Source organism: Phodopus roborovskii, unplaced genomic scaffold, assembly GCF_943737965.1.
Source record: "Phodopus roborovskii unplaced genomic scaffold, PHOROB, whole genome shotgun sequence".
Taxonomy (NCBI): Eukaryota; Metazoa; Chordata; class Mammalia; order Rodentia; family Cricetidae; genus Phodopus; species Phodopus roborovskii.
The window spans coordinates 14,302,249-14,325,060 of record NW_026126461.1 but is presented as its reverse complement, the minus strand read 5'-3'; the positions used below and the strand labels follow the sequence as shown (position 1 = coordinate 14,325,060).

Genomic DNA, 22,812 nt, shown 5'->3' with positions numbered 1-22,812 from the left:
CCTCGAAGCTGTGTGTTAGCCTGGACAGAGCAGGGACAGCATTGGGCATCCTCTCTTGCCACTAGCTTTATTTTCTGGATCAGTTTATATGGACGCTCTTAGCGTCCGGTGCCGACCTGCCTCTACTTTCTGCTCTGTCCTGCTCTTCCCATATATAGAATCTGACCGGAGTCTTCCAGTCATGCAGTTGGCTAAGGATGGATCCATGCACCCAGCCAGTCTCCAGACTCCAGACCAAAGGTACTCCAAACATGGCGTGGGTTGACTAATATTCATCTCCACCTGTTCACAGAGCCGCCTTTTTCTAACTAGAGCTGGGATGAAGAACGCGATTGAAGAACGCGAGTGATCCCTTCACGAAGGAAAAGAGAGCGGCTCCCCACTCTCCTCCTCTTTGACATGAATGTGTTAATATGTCTGTTTACAAATAGGATTAAGAACAACTCCAGAAGACAGTACACAGGATAAGATTATATTTTATTAGAGATCTTATATTACATATTCCCAAAAAGTTATAAAAATCTTCCAAGAGAAAAATATCAAAACCTGTTGATTTCAATGAGCAAAATAAGCAGAATGAGAGCAGACATTATCTTGTCGACAAAGGTCTGTGAAGACATTTCGGCACAAGGACAAAGACACAGGCAGAGAATTACAATGATTTATAACATAACATCTTACAGAAGTTTACTTAAATCCCTATCTTTTGGAAAAACGAGATCACTGATATTTGAACAATGCACCTAATAAACAAAATTAAAATTTCAAGAAGTGTGGGGGGGGCGGGGAGAGCAGAGAAGCAATGACTTGGTCCGCTGAACATTTGTGACAATGCACGCAATGAAATCTAACTGAATGACTGACGTGTGGCTGGCTCCTCTTGTGTGCCACAGAAACCGGATTATTTAGTTAGTTCTTGACCATAGCCCGAAGCAAAAAACCCTCTCTTCATTTCCCTGATGTTGCATTCTGAAAATAACTTTAAAAAGCAGAAACTTGCTGGTAAAATAGAATCTCTGCTTCACCTGTGAGTAAATAGCTGGTGGCAACACACACTGAGTAAGAGCCCCACTAACACAGGGCAGAGCCGTTTTTATTGCATCAGATTCCATTTCATCTCACTAGACTGTCTGTAGTGGCTAAGTACAGTCACTTACACTACAGTACACGGTGAACAGTGAACACCCACGGGGAGGTGTACCCTTGAGATACAACAAGAACACTCATCACATTCCTAGGATTGGCTCCTGGCTATCCTAGCCAATGTCTGTAGAGGTCTTACAGAAGGAAGTCATTTTGTTGTGTTTTCCCCAACAAATGAGAAGGGAATGTACATCATATTCTTATTGCACGAAGTTATACCCTTGCAGTACTGTCATGAACTCTGGCACTGTTTCCTTGATGGTTACAGGCAAAGGAGCCTGTGAGCAGAACTGAACAGTGGATGCAGGAGCTGCGTCTTGAGCGGAAAGTCAGATGACTATCCGAATAAATGGCGAGGCAGAAATGAGTTTTCTCTGTAACGTATTGGAATGACAAGAGGCAGACGGAAGTTTAAAGTCAGATAATACTAAACCAGGTTACGGCACTGAAGAGATTCTTTTCAGAAGTGTACACAGCCAGAGAAGTCATTTCTAGCCAGACATGAAATACTATTATTATACTAAAGAAACAATGATCTCTAACTTAGAAGTCCTGTGATGGTACACAGGCTAGAATAACACTCTGAGTTCACCACACACAGAAGTTTGGAACATGTTCTTTAGTAAGAGACATCAAGATGAGCTACACGCATGGATTTTAAAACAGTCTGTTTTAAAGCATTCTCTCTTTAATATGGTTAACTACTGTGAAATGCAAACAGTATTTGGATCTCGTGTGTTACAAAATCCTTGCTTCAAGTTGCAGTTTCCTTGGCAGCAGCATATTTTAATTAACAATATTTTTCTTCCTTGTTTTGTTTTCTGACATCTCAGTACATTCAAATAGTCAAAATGTTTAGAGTAACACCACCACAAATTTAATGAGACAGATCAGAATGTGGCCAGCATTATCAAGCTAAAATTACGTAATTTACGTGTCCTAGAAAGTACCCACCCCCTGCCCCAGGCCCCCCGCACCCCTCCCCTCCCCAAACAGTAATGTGGACACCAAAAGATTTAACAAGACTTATAAAAAAATAAGGCACATTTATTTTGATATGGTAATTTAAAAATAGAAAACCCCACCTTGGAACACCTGTATTCAAATGGGCTGTGTAAAAAGACACCTTGTGGTACCTAAAATGGAATTGCTTCTTCTGTGTCGGTGACAACGGAGTAAATTGCACCCTATCCCACATTGTCAAGTAATGAAAATATGCCTCTTTTTCTACTGGTGAATGACTACAAAAATCAGTTATCATTTTAAAGGTATGGGTAGCAAAGGGTAGTCACGAGCTTCATTGGGAAAGAGTGTGAAAATCAACTGCATTTACCATAAGGGTCTAGGGATTGCACTTTTCCACATATTTGAAACACACACAAAATTATACATTTGTAGCAATGATCAATGATTACAACTATTTTGGCTATTAAACTATTCCCCACCAACTTCTGTATTTTTTTTTTTTTCCTTTCCATTTAGGTCAAAGGGGTATTTTTTTTATATGTATATATAAAACTAATGATCATAAAAATGGATATTCTTAAGACTCTCTTTGCGGCCCTCAATGCAAACGTAATTAGTTGGCATTTAACCTGAGACGCGGTCTGTTGAGGGTTGTCCTTCGACGCTTCTGCAGCTTCGTTTTCTTTCGTCGCTTCACACTGACAGCGGTGCTGTGTGGGACAAACTTAGAAAAAGAAACCTTTTTGAAAGCATGGCTTTTTCTTCTTTTCTTATTAGACTGGTTTAAAACAAAACAAAACAAAACAAAAAAAACCAAATCACAGAATTCATGTTCTCACAGTAGCCAGATGCTAAAGTAATGTGCTTAGTTATTGCACGTAAAAACCAAGGAGGTAAGGAAGCCAAATGTGACAGGTTCACCGCAAGCGGATTCGGAACGTGCTGATTTCCATGGGACTCAGGTTGACTTCGCTCAGATTCTGGGCATCCGGAGGTGAGTGCATCAAGGACAGTGAGGAAGGGATGAGGCTCTCCACAGCAAACTTGTTAAAAAGTTTTGTGACTGACATCTAAAAAAAAAAAAAAAAAAACAAAACCAAGTGACAAGATTTGCATTTTCACATAAAACCTGATATTTGCATTTTCAGACCAGCCCTAGAGAAGGAAGGCTAGTAGCACATCTATAAAATCCATTTAAGGAAAGTACAGGAAGGGGTATATTTATATGCTGACTTCCCCTTTAAGAAAGGAAAGGAGGAAGGACATTCCTGAACATGCAAACCATCCCTGGAGAGATGCACGCTGTGGGCCATTCCTTTGCACTTCTCTCAGTATTATACCTGGACATTTTCAACAGAAGAGAGTCATATAAGAGTCAACAAGTCCCTGTGGTCCCTGAGGACTTTAAAATCAATTTCTTTTGGTCACTATTTATCCCTAATAATGGTGATTCTAAACCAGTCCCCACCCCCTTTCCAAAAGCATTGAAAAAACGAGATACAGGTTCATTATAACAATGGCTCAATATATTACTGACCTCAACCTACTGGGACATTGGGAAAATACATTCTTCACCCTGCCAGGTTACCCTAAAGTGCCTCTTTGAACAATTTATCTCTGTTATCCCTCTTAAGACTCAATACCTTCACACTAGAAAGTTCACTACGCACAGTCAGATCTTCACTAATAGAGCGGAAATAAATACACTGGAAGACACACACATAGGAAGAGTGGGAAAAAGACAGTCATCCAGGCTAACCTGCTTCTCAGACCTCAGAATGTGTGCTAACTGGTAGCCCTGGGACAAGATTGCTTGAGCCTGCTCTGCGGTGTGCCTATGCAGTTCCGGCCGATAGCTGGCTCTGTCAAGCTGCTGGGTGGGAGGACCTGGCTATGTGCAGGGACCAGACAGCTGCTTTGTGAGTCATGACTCACTTAGAGGCAGGATACTGGATGTTCATCCTTCCAAGGAGAGGCTGATGAACTGCCAGAGGACCAACTTAAGGAGAAAAATCAAGAACAGGCAAGCGGCCAGCAGCGTGCAGACTAACGAGCCATCTGATCTCCACAGTGATGACTCAGACGCAATCTGGATCAATCAGGAGACCTAGACACACATTTACTTCTCCAAATGAGTCAACTGACTTGAGCTCTGCACAGCTGCCCCTGGGTCCTCCTCAAGTATTCACTGACCATGGTCTTGATGTTTATGCCATAACTTCATTCTTATGCCAACCATCAGTTATTTGAAAATTTGTCTCATCCTTTGTCGCACCTGGTTTCTACCCACCATGACTAAACTACACGGTATGTGGGCCTGGGTGGCCCAGAGGAGTTGAAAATGGGGAGGTGTAAGGTGCTCTGTAGTCTCAAGGTGGAATAGCAAGGAGACGATATGAACATTAACTTCAAAAGTGTACAGATTCCAGAAGCTGAGGACAGAGCTTAGGTGGGACAAGCGTTTCCTGGGGGTGAGGAGACTGAGGTTGGCTTGCAGGCAGGAAGGAGCAAATGAGCTCTGGACAGTGGAAAGCCACATCGTACCCTGTGCAGAAAGTGAAGGTTTCAAACACACTATCTTGACTAGCAAAGGAACACTCTTAACTTACCTTTCCCTGAGTGGTAGAGCAGTACAGACCCATGCCTCTACTGGAGAAGTGGCAATCAAACCCTTTCCTGTGGAGGATCAAGGCTGCCTCATCTGAGTAGCCTTTGCCCATCTGAAAACGAGAACACCAATATACCATACATGCATTAACCTGAGTATTTACATCAGTGTCACACAGCATTGTTGGATGTCTGTGCGTTTAGTCAGCAATGAGATATGATAAATTCATCTCTTCAAAGGTTTCACACTGGGTGAGTGTTCATTTCTATCCCCACTCAAGTTTACCTACCATTAAGGTCCTGGTTAAGTAACTTCATGCCTTTGTGTCCCCCCATGACGCCTAAAGAGACAGCTTTTGCCCACATGTTAGTACTGTTTTATTAAAAAGTATTCTCAAGTAAAATAATTTAATTTTTTTTTACATGCACATCCATTGAATAAAACATACATAAACTTAGGTCTGGTCAAGCAATGATAAACATCAGCCATAACATGGGAAAGCTCTTCTCCATGAAATCCTACTTTCTGTGAGGTACACTGACATGTTTAAACTTTAATGTGTCGGTTCATTATTTTTATACAAGAGACATTTAAATTGAGTTAGTTATGCTATGCCAGCCCACATATCTTAATTTGATATATCATTTTACGTTTACATTACAGGAATCCTCCTGGGGCAAAGAGAAAAAAACAAAACAAACATAACCAGTCAGTGATGAGGATAAACATACATTTTATTTGTTTGTTTGTTTATTCATTGCAATACACTCACTTGCATCCATCTAAATAGTGATGCCACATATTGTTCAGATTTTGGGGTATATGAAGTTAGCATTATTTTAACATATATATTTTTTCTAAAGTGTAAAGATGGGGCTAGAAGAGATGACTCGGTGAGAAAGAGCACTAGGTTGAACAAGCCTGATGATCTGAGTTCAAATCCCCAGGACCAACACAAGAGGCAGAAGCAAAGTGCGAGCATCTCCTATCATGGCCATCCCTACCTGAAAACGAGGGATGGAGAAGGCATCTCTGGGTGCTCACAGGTCAGTTAGCCTAGCTTACCCAGCAGCAAAGATACCCTGCCTCAAACAAGGGAGGAAAGGCAAGAACCAACATTGGCAGGCTTCTTCTAACTTCCACATGTGTTCTGCAGCCCCCCGCCCCCACACGCTCACAGGCGCACTCAAAAACACACACACTGGAGAAAAAGCGCTAGGGTGCTTGTGAGGATAAACGACTAAATATCTATGGAACTTTTATGACATGTAAGCTATTCAAAGGCGATCCGCCTGTGGCACACACGCTTTACTTCTCTCTTCCTCAGCCGGAGAGATGACGTGGCCAAGCTCATGGACATCAATCATCACTAGAGGCCAAGCTCTGTTTCAGGTGATGCAGGGGTATCTTTCCTGAATGGCTGCTAGGAGAATCTCCATGTGACTAGGGGCTTGAGCAGTTTAAACCGCTGCCCTCCATCCCCTCCCCCCCCCCCCCAGGGTCTGACCTGGGATAGTGTGCTAGGATGCTGTGCACTGCTGTTATGTCCAGTGATATTGAAAAATTTTGTCTGAAGGGAGAGAAAAGACTTAAAGAACTCGGAGACATCAGGGGACCATGACATACACAACTTTGAATCTATAGATGATAAAGATGTCTAATAAAACTTCAACAAAATGTTGTGTCCTGATCCACATTTCACTGCATAAAACTAGCACATAGAAGACCCTTCACTAATTCACTAATCATACACACATGATCACAAGAATCACAAGGAGAATTCAATCCTGTCCCAACTGTGATACCTGGAAACAGCAACTTGTTTTAAGCACTAATTTGTCTATAAAATAGAACTACAGTTTGCCTGTTTCCTGCATGAATTCATTCTGTGCATGACTCCAGCGGGAATTCTGTCTATACTGGTCTCACAGAGCCTCAAAGGACAAGACGTGCCAGGCGAGACGCCAAAGATGGGTGGCTCAGAAAATCAGTGAGGACTTGGTCAGCCACTCTGTGCTCCGCAATTTAATAGCTGTATTTACTAAAACCAGGTTTTCCCTTTTCTACGAAATAGAGATTAAATGAAATAACGTGGAGAAGATGTGGTCCAGTGCTTGATATAGGGTGCCCTCACAATGTTAGCTATTTGTGTTTTTAAAGAAATTCATCAGATTAAAATAGGTGATTACTTCAGAAACATTACAACCAATAGAAATGAAGTTCATATTCATAAATTGACATCATAACTCTGTAGCTAAAGAATAAGAGAAGTGTCCAGTTATTTATCTCTGGTTATATAGCAAAGTCCCAAAGTGTCTATATGTGGATTCATAAATTAGATGCCTTCTTAATTAAATTCTTTTAGAAGCACTTGTCACTATTAACCTAACATATATGGCATTTTTAATTCTCTGGAGCATTCATAAAAGGCACTTAACCTAGTACTGTAGAATATTACACACTCTCTCTCTCTCTCTCTCTCTCTCTCTCTCTCTCTCTCTCTCTCTCTCAAGACATCTCAATGGAATAATCAAATTACAGGGGAGAGAATGTCCCGAGGAGACATCTTTCCCCAAGTGAAACGTCCAGGGACAGGAATGGGCGACATCTTGTTGATTCTTTTGGCCAGAGGAGTGCCATGGAAAATCTCAAACATCACAGCTATTGCTAAGGCTAGCAGTTGCCCTCCATAAACTAAAGGTAAGGCCCTAGTACTGAAGACAATACTTAGATATCTCACTGAGCACAAAGGAGTCGAACTTCATTTAAATTCCTATTCATAAATTCATAAAACTATTGTTCCCTGCCTTTTAGGCTCAGGGATCTATGCAGGAGAGGCAGAAGGATTGCAAGAGGCAGAGGGGATGGAGGAGGACTCCAAAGAAGCAGTGTCTTTCTTCCAGGCGCAACAGCACTGACACACACGTGAACTCAGAGGCCATGGCAGCATGCACAGTGGGAAGTTGACTTGAGCTCCACCCCAACCAAGAAGCTATCTGCAATCCACACCCGCTCACAAAGGGCAAATCAGTTTTCTCCAATGGAGTCTCACTGGCTACCTTACCACTCCTCAGGGCAAGCCCATGCCGGGAGTAGTTAGCCAACTCTAAACAAACTCTGGTGTTCTTCTAAAGTTTTAATCGCAGTTTGCTTCATTTGAGTAGGCTTGAGACTCCCTCTTGGAACGAGCCACTCTGGGGAGGACATGTGTCAACACTGGCAAATGACTGCCCCAACTACACCCTCAGCCACAAAGAGCAGTGGCTTCCTGGATCATGTAGGCCCAGTCCCTGTGCTGAGAAGGGCAAGTGACTTGGGCTCCCCTCCTTAACCTAGCAGCTATTTGCACTTGACACACTTCAGGGCAGGCCCCAATGCAGCAATAGACGTCCACATCCAACAAACTCAATGGCATTTTCCAGACTTTCACTCTCATATTGCTTTGTTTGGGAATTTTTTGTTTGTTTATATAAGCTTCTGATTCAATGACTGTGTGTGTGTGTGTGTGTGTGAATGTGTATGTTTATCTGTTTTTTACCGAGACAGAATCAGTGTGGAGTTCTTGGGGGGGGGGTGATGTAGGAGGAGTTGGGAGAGGATAAAGCATTATTAGAATATATTCAATGAAATACTTTTCAGTAAGATAACATTAATCAAAAAAAGCAGGGAAACTGAACTTAACTTGAATTCGAGAAAACTTCACCCATTTACGCAGTAACTGCAAGGAGCTGCATTAGAGTCCTGAAGAGTCCCCCTGAGCAAAGGCCAACCGTGAGAACACAGTGATCACTAACACGTGATTAATACAGGCTGCATGACAGACAACATACACAATGCTCTTCACGTATGAACTCACTTTACACAGCAATAACCTTAAAGATGGCCAACAAACTTAGACATAATATAATATCAGCAGTTTGCATATGCAGGAAAGTACCTGCCACAACACATTCTCTCTAACAGTCTGGGAGGGGGCAAGGATAATCCTCGGTCCTGCTCCAGCACCCCAGGACCTTACCATTCAATGGTCACTGCACCTCTGTAAGAAAAGTCTACATTTTCAGCAGAATCTTTCCTTTCTTACTTCCACGCTAAGAGGAAGCATGGGATGAGCCCTAACCGACCAGAGTCTCCAAAAACAGCAAGGGGACACAGTCCCCATAGGACTTCAAAGGCTTTCACATGCTAAGCTAAACACCCTAAATACCACGTAGGAAAATTCCTTCAAGAATTTAGACTTTTAGGAACACATTTAGTAACTTGCACAACATTTATCTTCATTGTATTCCGGCAGGGAGAAAATCCTACACTTCACTGCAACTCCTGAGACAGAAAGTAACCAGTAAAAATTCATTTTTCAGGACACTCATTAACATGCCCAGTAACAGTTCTGGGTTTTGATCGACAAGATAAGATAACAGATATTAAGGGAAGGTGAGCAGTTGCTCTTAGACACGCACAACAAAGGACAGCCAACCCCCTCAATTCTCACCTCTCCAGAAGCTAGGAAGATAAATAAAGCACTCATCACTCTTTTCAAAGAGGAAAAACAAAAACCTCAAAGTGCCACTTACGGAGGATGGGGAGCATAAGCAAGCAAGGACAGGGAGCTTCCCCTTAAAAGTGGCTCTGATTTGGAAATGGTTGGCTAACTTTTTGCAAGAACGCAGTTAACCACAGACTAAAAAGAATCACACAGAGAACATGGAGTGATGTGTGCAAATTAAATGAAAACATCGAAGCATAAAGAACCATGGAGTAAGTTGACACAATCTGGGCTATACATTATTTTTTTGAAGCAACAAAGTTGAATGGCACCACCCCTCCACCCCCGTCGCCAAGGTGAACTTTGCAGGCCCGCTTCGGTGGGTGCTCTGACTCATGATCTGTTTACCCATGAGAACTGGGGTGATCTGAATGGGACCGGCCCCCACCAGTTCCCATCTTTGACCACTTGCCCCTTGGTGGAACTGTCTGGGAAGGGCTAGGAGGTGTGGCCTTGGAGGAGGAGTGCCACTGGCGGTGGGCTTTGAGGTTAGCCTCCCCTTCTACATCTCATGGCTGTATGTAAGTTCGCAGCTCCTGCTCCAGCCCATCCCTTCCTGCCTGCTGCCATGCTTCTTGACACGGTGATCATGGAACCTCGGAGCTTCAGGCAAGCCCCTAATTAAATGCTTTCTTCTTATAAGTTGCCCTGGTTATGGTGTTGTATGCTAGCCAAGAGACGTTACTAAGCCAGGCGTCTTTCAGTATCCCCGGCACAAGACTCCCCTTTCCTTAAAGAGCTGTCCATTCCCAGTGTCCCTGGTCTCTACTTAATATACTCTGGTGGTGTTCACGTTACCTAGGTAACTTCAAACCTTCAAAAACCAGCTTCACTCCAAGTGTTTGATAGTAAAGGGAAGAGAGAATGATCAAGAGAGGACAGTTCAAAGGAGCGAGCATGACAAGGGAGGCGTACTGAGTGGGAAGGTTAGCAGTGGAACTCGCAGGCAGCCTGGCCGGGATGAGCCAGCCCACACTGCACTCTGTGGCGGGCGGAGCTCCTGAGACTCCTGCTTGTCATCTCCTACAAACACAGCCTGAAATCACTTCCCAAATACACAAAGTGCAAGTGTAAATATGCCAATATAAAAAACATAAGCTCGTCTACTAATACCAGGAAAAGTCTTGCAAGTTTGGGACTTTGGAAAACAGAAATAATAACTCTAAAAGAATCAAATAACACCTCTGAGGCCACAAACAGAACTCAGAATCAGACCTACCAGGTGATTTTATGTGGATTTAATCTATAGCCCTTATTTTAATGGTGGGAACTTGCTAATTTCTAGCTTCAAAAGAAAAGGATTTTCTAAATTACTGTCTTAGATAAAGAATTATTGAATCTCAGGATCTTTGAGATGGGCACACCGATCAAAAGCCTCCATTTCTAAAGGTCCCCAGACATGAGCTCCACTCAGAGAATCTGTACCTCCCTGCCACCTGACCTTTGTCACTCTTGTGACACGGCGCTGCCCTGGTCTTTCCCACTGCTCTCTGAACTTGTAACTCTCTTACCCATGAGCAGCTAGGGTGACCAGGCTGAAATTTAGGGCTGAGCGGCCAAGGATGGAAAACGGGCAGCAAAGGTATCTCCATGATGCTGCTGCTTGTCAGTATCAGGGAGGAGGAGACCAGTACCTTTCTCAGGGCAAGCAGTCCTTGGGGCTACTGGAAACATGTAATTGACTGATGTACTGCAGTGCAAACCTTGGGTCCTGCTTAGAACCAATATTGATATTGCAGTACCTTGGGGGAATGAATCCCACTGTTGTATACTGGATGCTGCCAGCACACAAAGCCAGGGAACCGATTCAGAACACTGAAATCCAGCTTCCACACTCACCCATCTGATCCTTTCTGGCTTTCGTGGCATTACACTGTTGCTACTTTGGCATCTTGTGGAGTAACAATGGATACATTTTTGGGCAGCAACTTTGTTGAGACAATATTTACACTGGCTTTACCGAATGATGACCTTACTTTTGCAAAGGCCATGGGACAAAAAAAAAAAAAAAACCATAACTCTTTATAGGTTTAAATGGACCAGTGACAATTTTTCTCAGTGACTATTCAAAACGCATGCGCAGAGTCCAAAGCTAACACAGGAACTTTCCCCAATAGATCCAACAATATAAAAATAGCCTAACGTCTTTAGCTCTGGTTCCATGCTGGCATTGGTACAATGCCACTGACATTTCAGTTCTTCCTTTTCAGATCTGACATTCACTTATTCTCTGTTCCCACCTGCTGCCCAAAGGCACACTGCAAGCATCACCAGGGCTAACTGCCTCTTCCCAAGCGTCTCCGCCTTCCAGAACCATTCAAAATAATCACCTTTTCACCATAAGCTTGGGGGCAGGTACACCAGAAACGGCCCCGTTTCATAAACTAGGCTAAATCATCAGTCTCTTGAGCTGCAGGCAGAGAACGAGAGGTCCACGAGAAGGCGGTGGCTGCAGTAGGTAGGGCGGAGTCTGCAGGAGCCTGGATGCTCAAGGCTGTCAACTAATGAAGTAGGATTTTCCATAGGGGTGGTGCTTGGTTGGCCTTAATTGTCAACTTCATAGGGCCTAGATTTACCGGAGAGGAAACAAGAGTGAGGAGGAACTGCTTTTTATCAGCTTGGTTTGTGGATATGTCTCTGAGGGATTCTTTTTCTTAACTGACAAGGATCCAGCCCACCACTGGCACTGGTGGTCCAGGGCTGTAAGAGAAAACTAGCTAACCCTGAGACTAGGAGGAAGCCAGCAAGCAGCCTTCGTTCATGGTTCCTCCCCTGAATTCCTGCTTCCAGGTTCCTGCCCTGAGGTCCAGACCCCCACCCGTCTTCCCCAGTGATGGATTGGTCCTGAAGGGAAAGCTGAAATGAATCTTTCCCCCTTCCTAAGTTGCTTTTGTTCAGAGTGTTTTTTATCACAACAATAGAGACAGACTGGAACAGGAAGTAATTAAACTCCTGTAACTGGAAGAGAAGCCAACAAAAAGGCCAGCAAGAAGTTACCCTTGAAGAGCACTAACATGAAAACTAGTGCCAGCCTTGGACTAGAGAGGCCATGAGCCTATCTATCCTCCACTAAGTGACTCAGGCACCGTGGGCTGCTCTGAGAATCCACACCTTTCATCTGGTTATAGGAGAGGGGTCATTTGTAAATGAAGCTGGGGGACAGTGGCCGGAATGTCCCCAGGGTCAGAAGCCTTGGGGCTCTCAGGTTGCTAGGACCTCTGACTCTAGGCCGAGTGGAGCCTGTGCCCGGGAGCCTTCTGTGACCTCTGACCTTCTGTTCTCTTTCAGTGTGTGAGCTGGTGACACGTTACCTCAGCTACTCTTCCCCTAGGCCACTCTGGTCCTCATGGGGCAAAAAGAAAACACACTAAAGTACATGATAAGATGCTAGTCCGGTGCTTCTCAACCTCCCTACTGCTGTGGCCCTTTAATACACTCCCTAATATTGTGGTGACGCCCAGCCATAAAGTTATGTTCATTAATACATCATAAGCGTCAGTTTCCTACTGTTTCGAACCGTAATGTAAACATTTTTGGAGACAAGAGGTTTGCCAAAGATGTCGTGACCCACAGGAGAACCCTATGCTAAACAGCCTCACATTTCACTCATTCAGCAGAGGGTCCCATCCCGCACCCAGGCTCTTTCCTAGGCAGGAGGACACAGCAGTGGACAGACCAAGAACAGAGGTCCCAAATTCTGCCCACAGGTGTCCCTTACAGCTTTCACACTTACTCTCAATTCTACCAAGATCAGTCTCCACAAACCCCAGAAATATGGATTGGACCTTTATTTCCTGGCCTCCTCCGGTTTCTACCCCAATTCTCACCTTCTCTACCCACCCCAAGAAAACTTGCATCACCTTCTCTGAACTGCTCTTGGCCCCCATGATGGGGCTGGCAGGAACACCTTACTCATAACAGCACGTGCTTGCATTATTACAGTCACACAGCGTCCTTCCCAGCCCAGCCTAAGTTCCTCACCCTGGGCGTGAAGTGGGTAGAGCACTAAACATCCACAGTGCAGACAGTCATCCTTCCCTGCTTCCCTCCGTTTACTTCCTTTACTCTTAAATCCTTCTCTCATCTCAGGATGAGCTGAAGTCATTTACTGTCCCTGCCACTTACAACATCCAGCTGTGCACCTACTCACAACATCAAAACAGCTGCATCACACAGAGGAAGGATGGCAAATGTCTGGTCTTTACTCCATATGGACACAAGCATAAGCCAACACACCAGCCGCTACACTGGATGCCCAACAAATCCTCCCGTGATCTTTCTCAAACATCTTAAAGGCTGCTTCTCAACACAAGCCGCACTGCTTTCAAACACAAGTGGAAAACAAAGCATCCATTGTAGAAATGGTTGAACACTACATTTGGTATTTCTCTGACTTTGAGAAATACTGGCTGACAAACAGAAGTAAACGAAACAATGACTAGAACAGACGAGTCTGGCTCTGTCCCTCAATTATGAGATCTGAGGCCAGGATTAGCTTCCATGACCACACAGGACCATGCTGAGAGGTAAATACATCAATATTGGAATATTCTCACCTAGAGCAACTGTCAAATGTACAGCATTTAAATGGGGAAGTCCTTGTACAGGGAAGCTCAAAATGTGTTATTTTAAGATATTTATGTATTTATTTGTGCGTGTGTGTTTACTCTGTGTGTGTGTGTGTGTGTGTGTGTGTGTGTGTGTGTGTGTGTGTGCATGTGCACGTGTGTGTGCATGCGTGCAGTGGCACAGACCTCCAGAGCTGACTTTCAGGCAGTTCGAAGTCCCTGAACTCAAGTCCTCTGCAAGAACACAGGTGCCGAGCGATTGACTGCTCTGGAGCTCGCTGTGCGGCCTTCTCCTTCCACACCCTGTGAACCAAGGATGGAGGGAAAAGCAGTCTGAGGCAGATGTGGTTCGGAGCTTACCTTCGACTGTATTGTGCGCAGATTGACCAGATGGATGTCACATGGTAAAGATGACTGGAGCAGAGGCAATTCATTCAGCAGCTCGACAGCAGGTGACGAGAGCTGGACATTCAGTATCAGGGGCAGGAATGGATGGTTGAGGAAGGATGACGTCAAGTGGCTGAGGAGGGATGGGTAACTGACTGGACTCTTCTGGTCTTCCTCCTATCAAGAAAAACCAAAAATGCTTACAAGCTCTGTATTCCTAGCACTCACCAAATTAATTCATTGTCTGACAGAATTTAAATACAAAACACATAAACCCTTTGAGGTGTACATCACTGATGACAGTCACAGAAAATATACAGTAGAGTGTGGAGCTCAGGGAAGGCAATGTAATAGTGTCTACCCACTTATGCCCTAACCATACCCTCCATCCAGTTAACACCAAAGACACTGAAGACAATTTCCACTTTTTTGGTAATTAATAGCATTTTATGAAAACTCCTGACCACTACAAAACCTTCAAAGTAGAAGAAACATGATGTCCCATAACTCACACAACACTGACTGTCATCACCACTTTCTCCAAGTTTCACTTATTACATTCTCAAGAAGAGTTCATTTAACATATTTAACAAGGCATATGCAGATCTAAAACTATATTTCATAAATGGTAAAAACAAAAAAGTCCCTTTGAAACCTAAACATTACCAAGTGATACAATTAAAACCAAAATAAAACAAACCAACTGGTTGTGTTGGCACATGTCTATAATCCCAGAACTGGGAAACAGAAAATAGCAGCCTTGGCTAAATAATGAATTAGAAGCCAGTCTGAGCTGCATGAGACCCTTCCTTACACACACACACACACACACACACACACACACACCCCTAAACAAAAAGTTCTCAAAAGAATTTGATGTGTTCAGGACATAAAAACCACTGGCAACATATCTAGATCATCTGCGTTCTTTGAATTTGGCAAGTTACCACCAACTTCTTCATTCTTTTTTATTTTAAAACAGGAACTATTCTATATGTTATTATATAGTTACTACATTTACATGGCATCCATTTACTCAGCAGTTTAAAAATGTTCAGGCTTTGCTAGGATGTATCTATTCTAATTAGGCAACATTTCTACATGTCCAACATAAAGTAAGTCTACCAGGGTTAGGGACATACATAAGCAAGATGACATAAAAAACTGAAAACTCATAGGCAGACCCTTAGCTAATACTACCCAAGGAGTAAAAACAGATACGAGAGGGATGGGGAGGGGAAAATGATTTATGACGGGCCCTTTGATCGCCGGCTACAGTTTATGCAAGCTAAACTTTTTTTCTTTTTAATGACTGGTATCTTCAGGTTTTGCATTTTTTTGGTGGGACTCAAAGGTTTGGCTACCTATCTGTGTGAAAAGACTAGATTTCTAAGGATCTGGAGCATAGACTTCAGAAGGTCAGAGTAGGACTGGACGGGAAGGAGCTAGCAAAAGGCTGCTCGCATTGTGCCAGAAGCTAAGAGAAGATTCATTACAGTTCAGACCGTGGAGAGGAAAACACTCCACGGCATCAGAGGGATGCTGCAGTATTAAAATGCTGGCCAAAAAGAAAAAACAATAGTTCTGAAAGAATTGTATTAAAATGCATCAATTCCCCATGCTTTTTAAAAGAAAGATTAAATAAAGCACATAAAATAACATTCTCCAACCATGTAGTGCAGCTTGTAGAAGAACATGACTGGACAGGGGACATTCTCGACAAGGCGTTTAAATGGACTTCCAGATCGAACAACTTCACAATCTAGGTCAGGATTGCTGACAAAATCACTTTTGAGTAATGGAAGATGAAAGATTCCAACAGGAAGGAAAACAGCCTTATAAGAGTCGAGAGGCACTCAGTGCGTCCTTGGTGGGGACGCACTCAGGTTGTGGGCTGTGCTGGGGGAACCCTGGACACAGATGCTCAGTGACAATGAGGACTTGCTGATGAATCCCTACTGAGAACACTATGCACGTACACCAATCCTCCAAGCCAGATCGGTTCCCCGGACTCTGGCGCTTCCCTGCTTGGGGTCCTTTACAAAACCCACTAATGGGTCCTAGCCCCATCTCCAGAATCAAGAGCTCCAAGTATGAGCCTTGGCAACATAAAGCTGAAAAGGTAAAATAGAAAGCTGCAGGTAAAACCCAAGGTTTGCGCTGCAGGCTGCTCTGTGGACCTGAGCTAGGAGCGGCACCGTGGGCTCTCCCATGAAATCGACAAGGTCTAGGATCATACACGCTTTGACCAGATTTCGTAAAAGGAAACTTTTTTACATGCAACTAGTCACAGAGTGAAAGGCCTGGCCCCTTTACCGTTTTCAGCAAGACAGGGTATAGTTAGTTTTTCCCATAAAAGCACAACGGACAAATCACAGAGCTGGCCAGTAAATATGTTCTCAGCCAGGGTCCCCCATACATGCATTTCAATAATGACAGTAACAAGGGGCTCAATGGGATGTTTATAGATGAACCGCCATACTTTTTAACCCCTTAGAAGGGTAATAGTCTAAGCACCAAGTCTTGGGAGAAGGCCAAATTTCTAAAACATGTGTGCTGGAGAAATGTCACCTGTTCCATTCAGCTACAAGTGGGGAATCTGCCAGCCCTTCGGTTACCAATACCGCTACTGAAAGCATAGTTTGGTTTCTTGTTGTTTGGAATGTTCTGGATTAGCCTTCTTTGTGCAGCTTAACATCCACACAGAGCTGGAACCTTTTTGCTTGTCTTGGGTCAGTTGCTGGACTTCTGGAGGCGTCCTTTGTCCTGAGATATCTGACCTACAAGCATCAAAGGCTTCCACTTCACCTAATCAATTATGTGTAAGGAGGGGGTCTTCGGTTGTTTTTGTTTGTGGGGATGAGCTGTAGGTGGGATCCAGTGTCCTTTGTACATGACGCAAATTCTCCATCACTGAAGCGCAGCCCAGCCTATCGTCACTGTGGAAAAGCCATCTCCGTTTACTCAGTTTGACCTGACCCTTTGTAGGAGCCTGATAAATTGTGTGGCAGTAAGTCTATTTATTTAATAAGCTGTGTTTTTGTAGGTCTGCGTGGTGTTTAAAAAGGTTTTAGAAGCTACCTCTTTATAAATTCAGATTTAAAAAGCATCAAGCGTGGGCAAGGTGGTACACAGTTTTAAATCCCAGCACTTGGGAGACAGGCAGTTGGATCTATGTGAGTTTGAAGCCAGCCTGATCTACACAGAGTTCAGCCTGCCAAGACCACATAGTGTGACCCTGTCTCAAAAACCAGTAACAACAAAGACAAACAAACCACACAAAAGGTACCCCCCAAACCTTAAACAGGTATCCTTTTGACCAGAAACTAGAATTCTGAGACCAGCATTCCCACATTAGAAACCGCCAGCTGGAGCTGACATGGAATGCTCAATGGGATGCGTGTCCTCAAGGTTGCCAGGGCATTCCGGTTCCCACCAACACGAACTTGCTCTTAAACACGGTAAGGGCTCCATGCTAGGGCTTCCTTATGTGGAGAGAATGGCAGTCAGACGCACATCTACATGGCTGGGACACTTGCTCAGCTTCCGAATCACCAACGGTCGGTCCCTTTTCTATTCCAGTCATTGCCAGAAAAGGGGAGGGTGCCAAAAAATCAAATCTCCAAGGAGTGAACGGCTGAAACAGTTTCCGTTTCACAGTTCCGTTGGCCAACGGCAGGGACACTATCTGCCCTGGCACCCCACGCCTGTGCCCTCACTGTCTCTGCAGGAGAGCCTGAAAGCAAGGCCCAGCGCTCGAGTCTGCCCGGTGTCTCTACCTAGCACCACGCGTTCACCATCATTGTTACGAACATCAGAACAGTTGAAATTAAAAAACACTCTAGAGAAGTTAACCCACTGGACACATACCGTTTCTTGATCGTGTGTCTTTTAAATCAATTTCACTACAAATTAAAATGTATAGTTTCTTCTCTGGTTCATTTTTTATTTAAAAAGAATCTATGGACTCAAGCCCTAAGATCTATAGTTAAAGTCACTGAGAAATTTACCTAACACAGGATTATAGAAATATTGAATCAAGTTTAAATCAATTGCTATCCAAGGAGTTTTGAATGGGATCAACAAATTGTTTAACTTCTAAGTGAAAGCTTTATAGGTCTGAAATGAAATTTTTATTGCTGTAGTAAACACAAGTTTTCTATGTTAGTGCCAATCTGAAGAGAAGAAACAGATGTAGTTTCAGCTCTTATAACTGGGCTACGTTGTCAGTGATTAAGGCCAGAAGTCTCAGGAGCTGATACACATTTTAAATTCTAAAGTGAATATTAATTATTTTTCCATGATTAATTCTAAATACTATAAAATTGTTTGTCTTCAATCTATTTGTCTATCTGCAGACACAAACTGTCTACATGGACAAAGAGGCCCCATGATGCCTGAAGATGAGGTGGATACATTCGAGGGGTCTGGAAGGAAGACATTCATGAGGAGGCACGCAGGAATCCCAATACAGCACACGGGGCTCCGCAGCCTCATTCCCTAAGCATGTGGGCATCCATTTACACCGTACACGGGGTTCTTTCACTAAACAGAAACGATCCTAGAAGCAGAGGAGGACAGAGCCCTACTGTCACGGAAGCAGGAAAAGAGATAGAGGTCAACTAACCAAACACGACTGGGAGGTGGACATTTCAGGGGGCGTAAGAGGAGATGATGAGGGCAAGGAAGATGTAAGCTCTGGTCCGAAGGAATTCCCTTGACAGGAAGGAGGGAAGGCGTGTGCAAAGACGCCACAGAGCAGGGGCGCTGAGAACCAGTGAGTGTAATGCAGAAGTCACGAGGGGAATGCACGATGCTTAGGTGACAAAGGACCCACAGGAGGGTCCACAGGCGTCAATGCTGCCATCGGTGAGAAGACGGAGGTTGCTCACCAGTAGCTCAGCTTCTGTCCCACCGATTAACAAAGCACAGGGTTTTTATGTAGAACAAACCAAACCAAACCAAACCAAACAAACAAGCAAAAACAAACAACAACAACAAAAACAAAACAAAACCAGTACTGATTGTGCTGATTATGGAAGGCATAAAGTCAGTCTGTTTTCAAACCATAAGCTTTAGACTATGGTATAGTCAATAAGGCGTAGAATATACTGCATGCTGGGTCGTGGTGGTGGTGGTGCACACCTTTAACCCCAGCACTCAGGAGGCAGAGGCAGGCGGATCTCTGTGAGTTCGAGGCCAGCCTGGTCTATGGAGCTAGTTCTAGAACAGGCTCCAAAGCGATACAGAGAAACCCTATCTCAAAAAAAAAAAAAAAAAAAAATACACTGTATAGTTAAGCAATAATAAATAGTATATTATAGTATATTATATCCTGTAATTCTTGAGTCAATAGATCAGTCTTTTCTTTGAAAATAATCTCACCCAAATGGCTTCCTTGCAATTATTTTTGTCTGTGTAGTAAAGAAAAGGAAAAAAAAAAACAATCTAGCCTAATGTAGTTCTTATTCAGAGTTTCTAACTGAAAAATTCTATGAATATAAGCTAAATCTATTATAAGGACATCTCAATATTAGAAATTGGATTAAGAATTTAAGTCATCACTTTGAATTTTGGGGGAAAGAACCACCAACATAAGAAAAGGCTAGTTAGTGTTTCCTACCATGTTCACCCCATTCCTCTTCTCCAGCAGGATTCGAAACAAATTAGCTGTAATCTTATTATCATGTACGCCTTGCCCAAGGCCACGGTTATCATCTTGCATGAGTCTTCGATCCATGAAGACTTCAATTTGACCTAAAAACAAAGACACAAAGAAATCTGACCAGGATAGTTTTATGCAGATATCCACCGAGGGACATTTAAATAGAAGCCCAGGGGCCTGGCTTTGAACTAGGTTCCCCTCGTATGAAGGAGAGGATCCAGACACACGGAGACGGCAAGCTCTCTTTCGATCATACGTCATTTCTGCTTTTCTCTGTTATTGCTTAGCAGCCTCTTCCCAACAGCATCGCGGCTATGGGTCTTCAACGCGAAAATCTTATGAGAGGGCAGGTCACAGTACCACAATCTGGGCAACCCACACTACGACATCACTTCTGAGAACTTAGGCAAACTGTCAAACTTCTAGAGTTTGAGGTTTCCAACCCAATAAACCATGAAGACAACATAGATCTCTGAACATGATAGACTAGCAAAAGTAAGTTACAGCTGCAAATTGTACACGAAAAGTTTCCAAAAGCTTTTGTGTTGGAGGCCCACTCCCGACTTATCAGGGCCACTTGTCAGTGGCTAGATGAAAACTAACTTCATTAATGGTAGGTAACTCACTGATCCGTGCAGGGCCTAGCTGAAGGGGCCATTGGTCCACGGCTCAAAAGGTGGATAGACCCTGACCTCAGTCAGGTCCACTCTCTTCCCCTTCCTCTTCCTGTCTCCTTCATTATTCACGTAACTACCACACTGTCAACTCACTACAGCTTAAACAAGAGACAAGTGACTACAGCCAGCAGCCAGATATCATGAGCCACAACGTAGCTTCCTTGCCTGATGGGGGAAGGCCCTTCTGTATATACGTTTCTCTTAATGGTTGATGAATAAAACGCTGATGGGCCAGTGGCCAGGCTGGAAGTTTAAGCGGGGGCTACCAGATGAGAATAATTCTGGGGAGAGGATGCAGAGAGGAGCTGCCAGGGAGATGGGTCGATGGGCATTCTCCAGTAAGATTACGCCATGTAGAAATACACAGATCAATAGTGATGGGTTAATAATTAAGAGAGGACTAGCCAGTAAGAAGCCTAAGCCACTGGCCAAAGAGTTTACAATTTATATAAACCTCCGTGTGTTTATTTGGGGTTAAATGGCTGTGGGACCAGGCAGGATAGAAATGCTTGCCTGAAGTTTCAGGTACTCTGTCAGAATGAAAAACTAATGAATACACTTATGTCTAAAATCAACTGTGGCATCTCAGTCTCCTGCTCTTTATTTGAAGAGTGAAGACAGTCACCTCATGTAGTCCCCATAAAGCCCGAGTTAAGCACTTGTGGGACTCAGAGGAGAGTAGCAAATGGGAGCATAGGTAATATATCTGACCACAGAAATACTGCACACTCAGAACCAAGCACTTTCAAAGCAGGAAACGAAAGAACACACCAGAAGCCAAGCTGGACGTGCCCAGCGACTGCGCTGCTAGCATTGTGAGCCGGAGCTCCGCATCCTGGATGTATGCCATCGTGCTCATCGGGTAAACATTGGCTTGAAGAGGCAATTTGGCCATTGTCCTTCTAGGTTGAATCTGTAAAGCCAAGCAAGTATTATTTACACATATACTTTCATAAATTAAGATTATTTAGTTATCTCTTTCCCAAAGAGAAAAAGGCATACCTTCTGTTCTTGTTCAAGCAAAGAAATATTTAAAAAATTAAAATACTCCTTAAAATCATTTGTGGAGGAACCACAAGGCTCTTAGAAGACAATTTTAAATGTGAAAGATAGAACTTGTGGGGATTTTAAAACAGGCATTATTTAAAATCACAATAAAATGCCCAGCATAAGTCGTGTAGTTTCCCACATTTGCATAAAACAAATTATGAAGGTATTAAGTATTCATTTCTCATCTAGATCAAACATGCTGCTTTTGTAATGAATGCTAAGCACAGTAGCTCTCTATCTCCATTCAAGAACTATCTATTATTCTTGAATCAGTTTTAATAACTACCACAGAGCTTGCCACCAAACCCTCTAACATATTACATTATAATAAAGTGCATGCTTATAGTTAAAAGAGTTCAGTGTTTATTCTTGTTTATTTTAAATCAAGATAGTTCTAAACTCTGGGCTTCTGCAGCCTCATGTTTGAATGCGTGAATTAGAATTTTACATTTTGAGTGGCTGTCAATACCCGGAAGCATTTTATATCCTCGGGACCCTGATACTCATACCACTTAAAAATGCCATTTCCTTCTTTAAACTTGTCAATGCTTAAAACGAACCCCAGAAATAGTAAAGGCATAAAGTTAACATGGGGTCACATGAGCTCAGCACCCAGCAATGGAGGGCGGTCCTGGCCAGCATGTCCCAGACCTAACCTTCGACATCCCCAACAAGACCCCACCCACACACACACACCTGCTGGTTATCCCGAGTCTCTTCAAATTCATATTTAACTACGATCTGGGGAAATGATCTTACTTTGAGATAAGTGTCTTTTCAGAAATCAACATGGCCAAAACCTAGCATCCTTGTAAGAAAGAAACGTGGACACAGAGAGCCGAGCCGCAGAGGATGGCGCTGTTAGAAGAACACATGACCACAGAGGGGCGGCTGGGGAGGCATTTCCGCACCCAGCCAAGCACCCAGCCACACCAGGGACCAGCCAGGGGTTAGAAGCTAGGGAGCAGCAGGGGAGGAGGGTGTGGCCTTGCACACAGCCTGACCTCAGACACTCCGTTTCCAAGGGAGAGAAAGGACAAAGTTCTGTTCTTCTAAGATGCCCAGTTTGTGATACTACAAGTGCATGGCAACCCTAGGAAAGGAATACAGTAGTCAAGACAGGACAGAGATGGAGGGGAGGGGAGAGGAGAAGAGGAGGAAGACGAGAGAGGCTGAGGGACAGAGGGGAGGAGGGGAAGGAG

The 22,812-nt window shown here is 43.7% G+C and overlaps 1 protein-coding gene across 1 annotated transcript in view; it reads right to left on the bottom strand.

The window, feature by feature from the left end:
- Positions 1-460: 460 nt before the first annotated feature.
- The window catches only part of Man2a1 (mannosidase alpha class 2A member 1), a 146,372-nt gene continuing 124,020 nt past the window's right edge, over positions 461-22,812 (bottom strand). The window contains exons 18-22 of the mRNA XM_051190883.1: positions 21,332-21,473; positions 19,842-19,975; positions 14,192-14,395; positions 4,719-4,829; positions 461-3,179 (exon numbers count right to left, since the gene is read on the bottom strand). Of these exons, the coding sequence (XP_051046840.1) occupies positions 3,027-3,179; positions 4,719-4,829; positions 14,192-14,395; positions 19,842-19,975; positions 21,332-21,473 (744 nt within the window). The 3' untranslated portion in view covers positions 461-3,026. The remainder of the gene's footprint in view (positions 3,180-4,718; positions 4,830-14,191; positions 14,396-19,841; positions 19,976-21,331; positions 21,474-22,812) is intronic.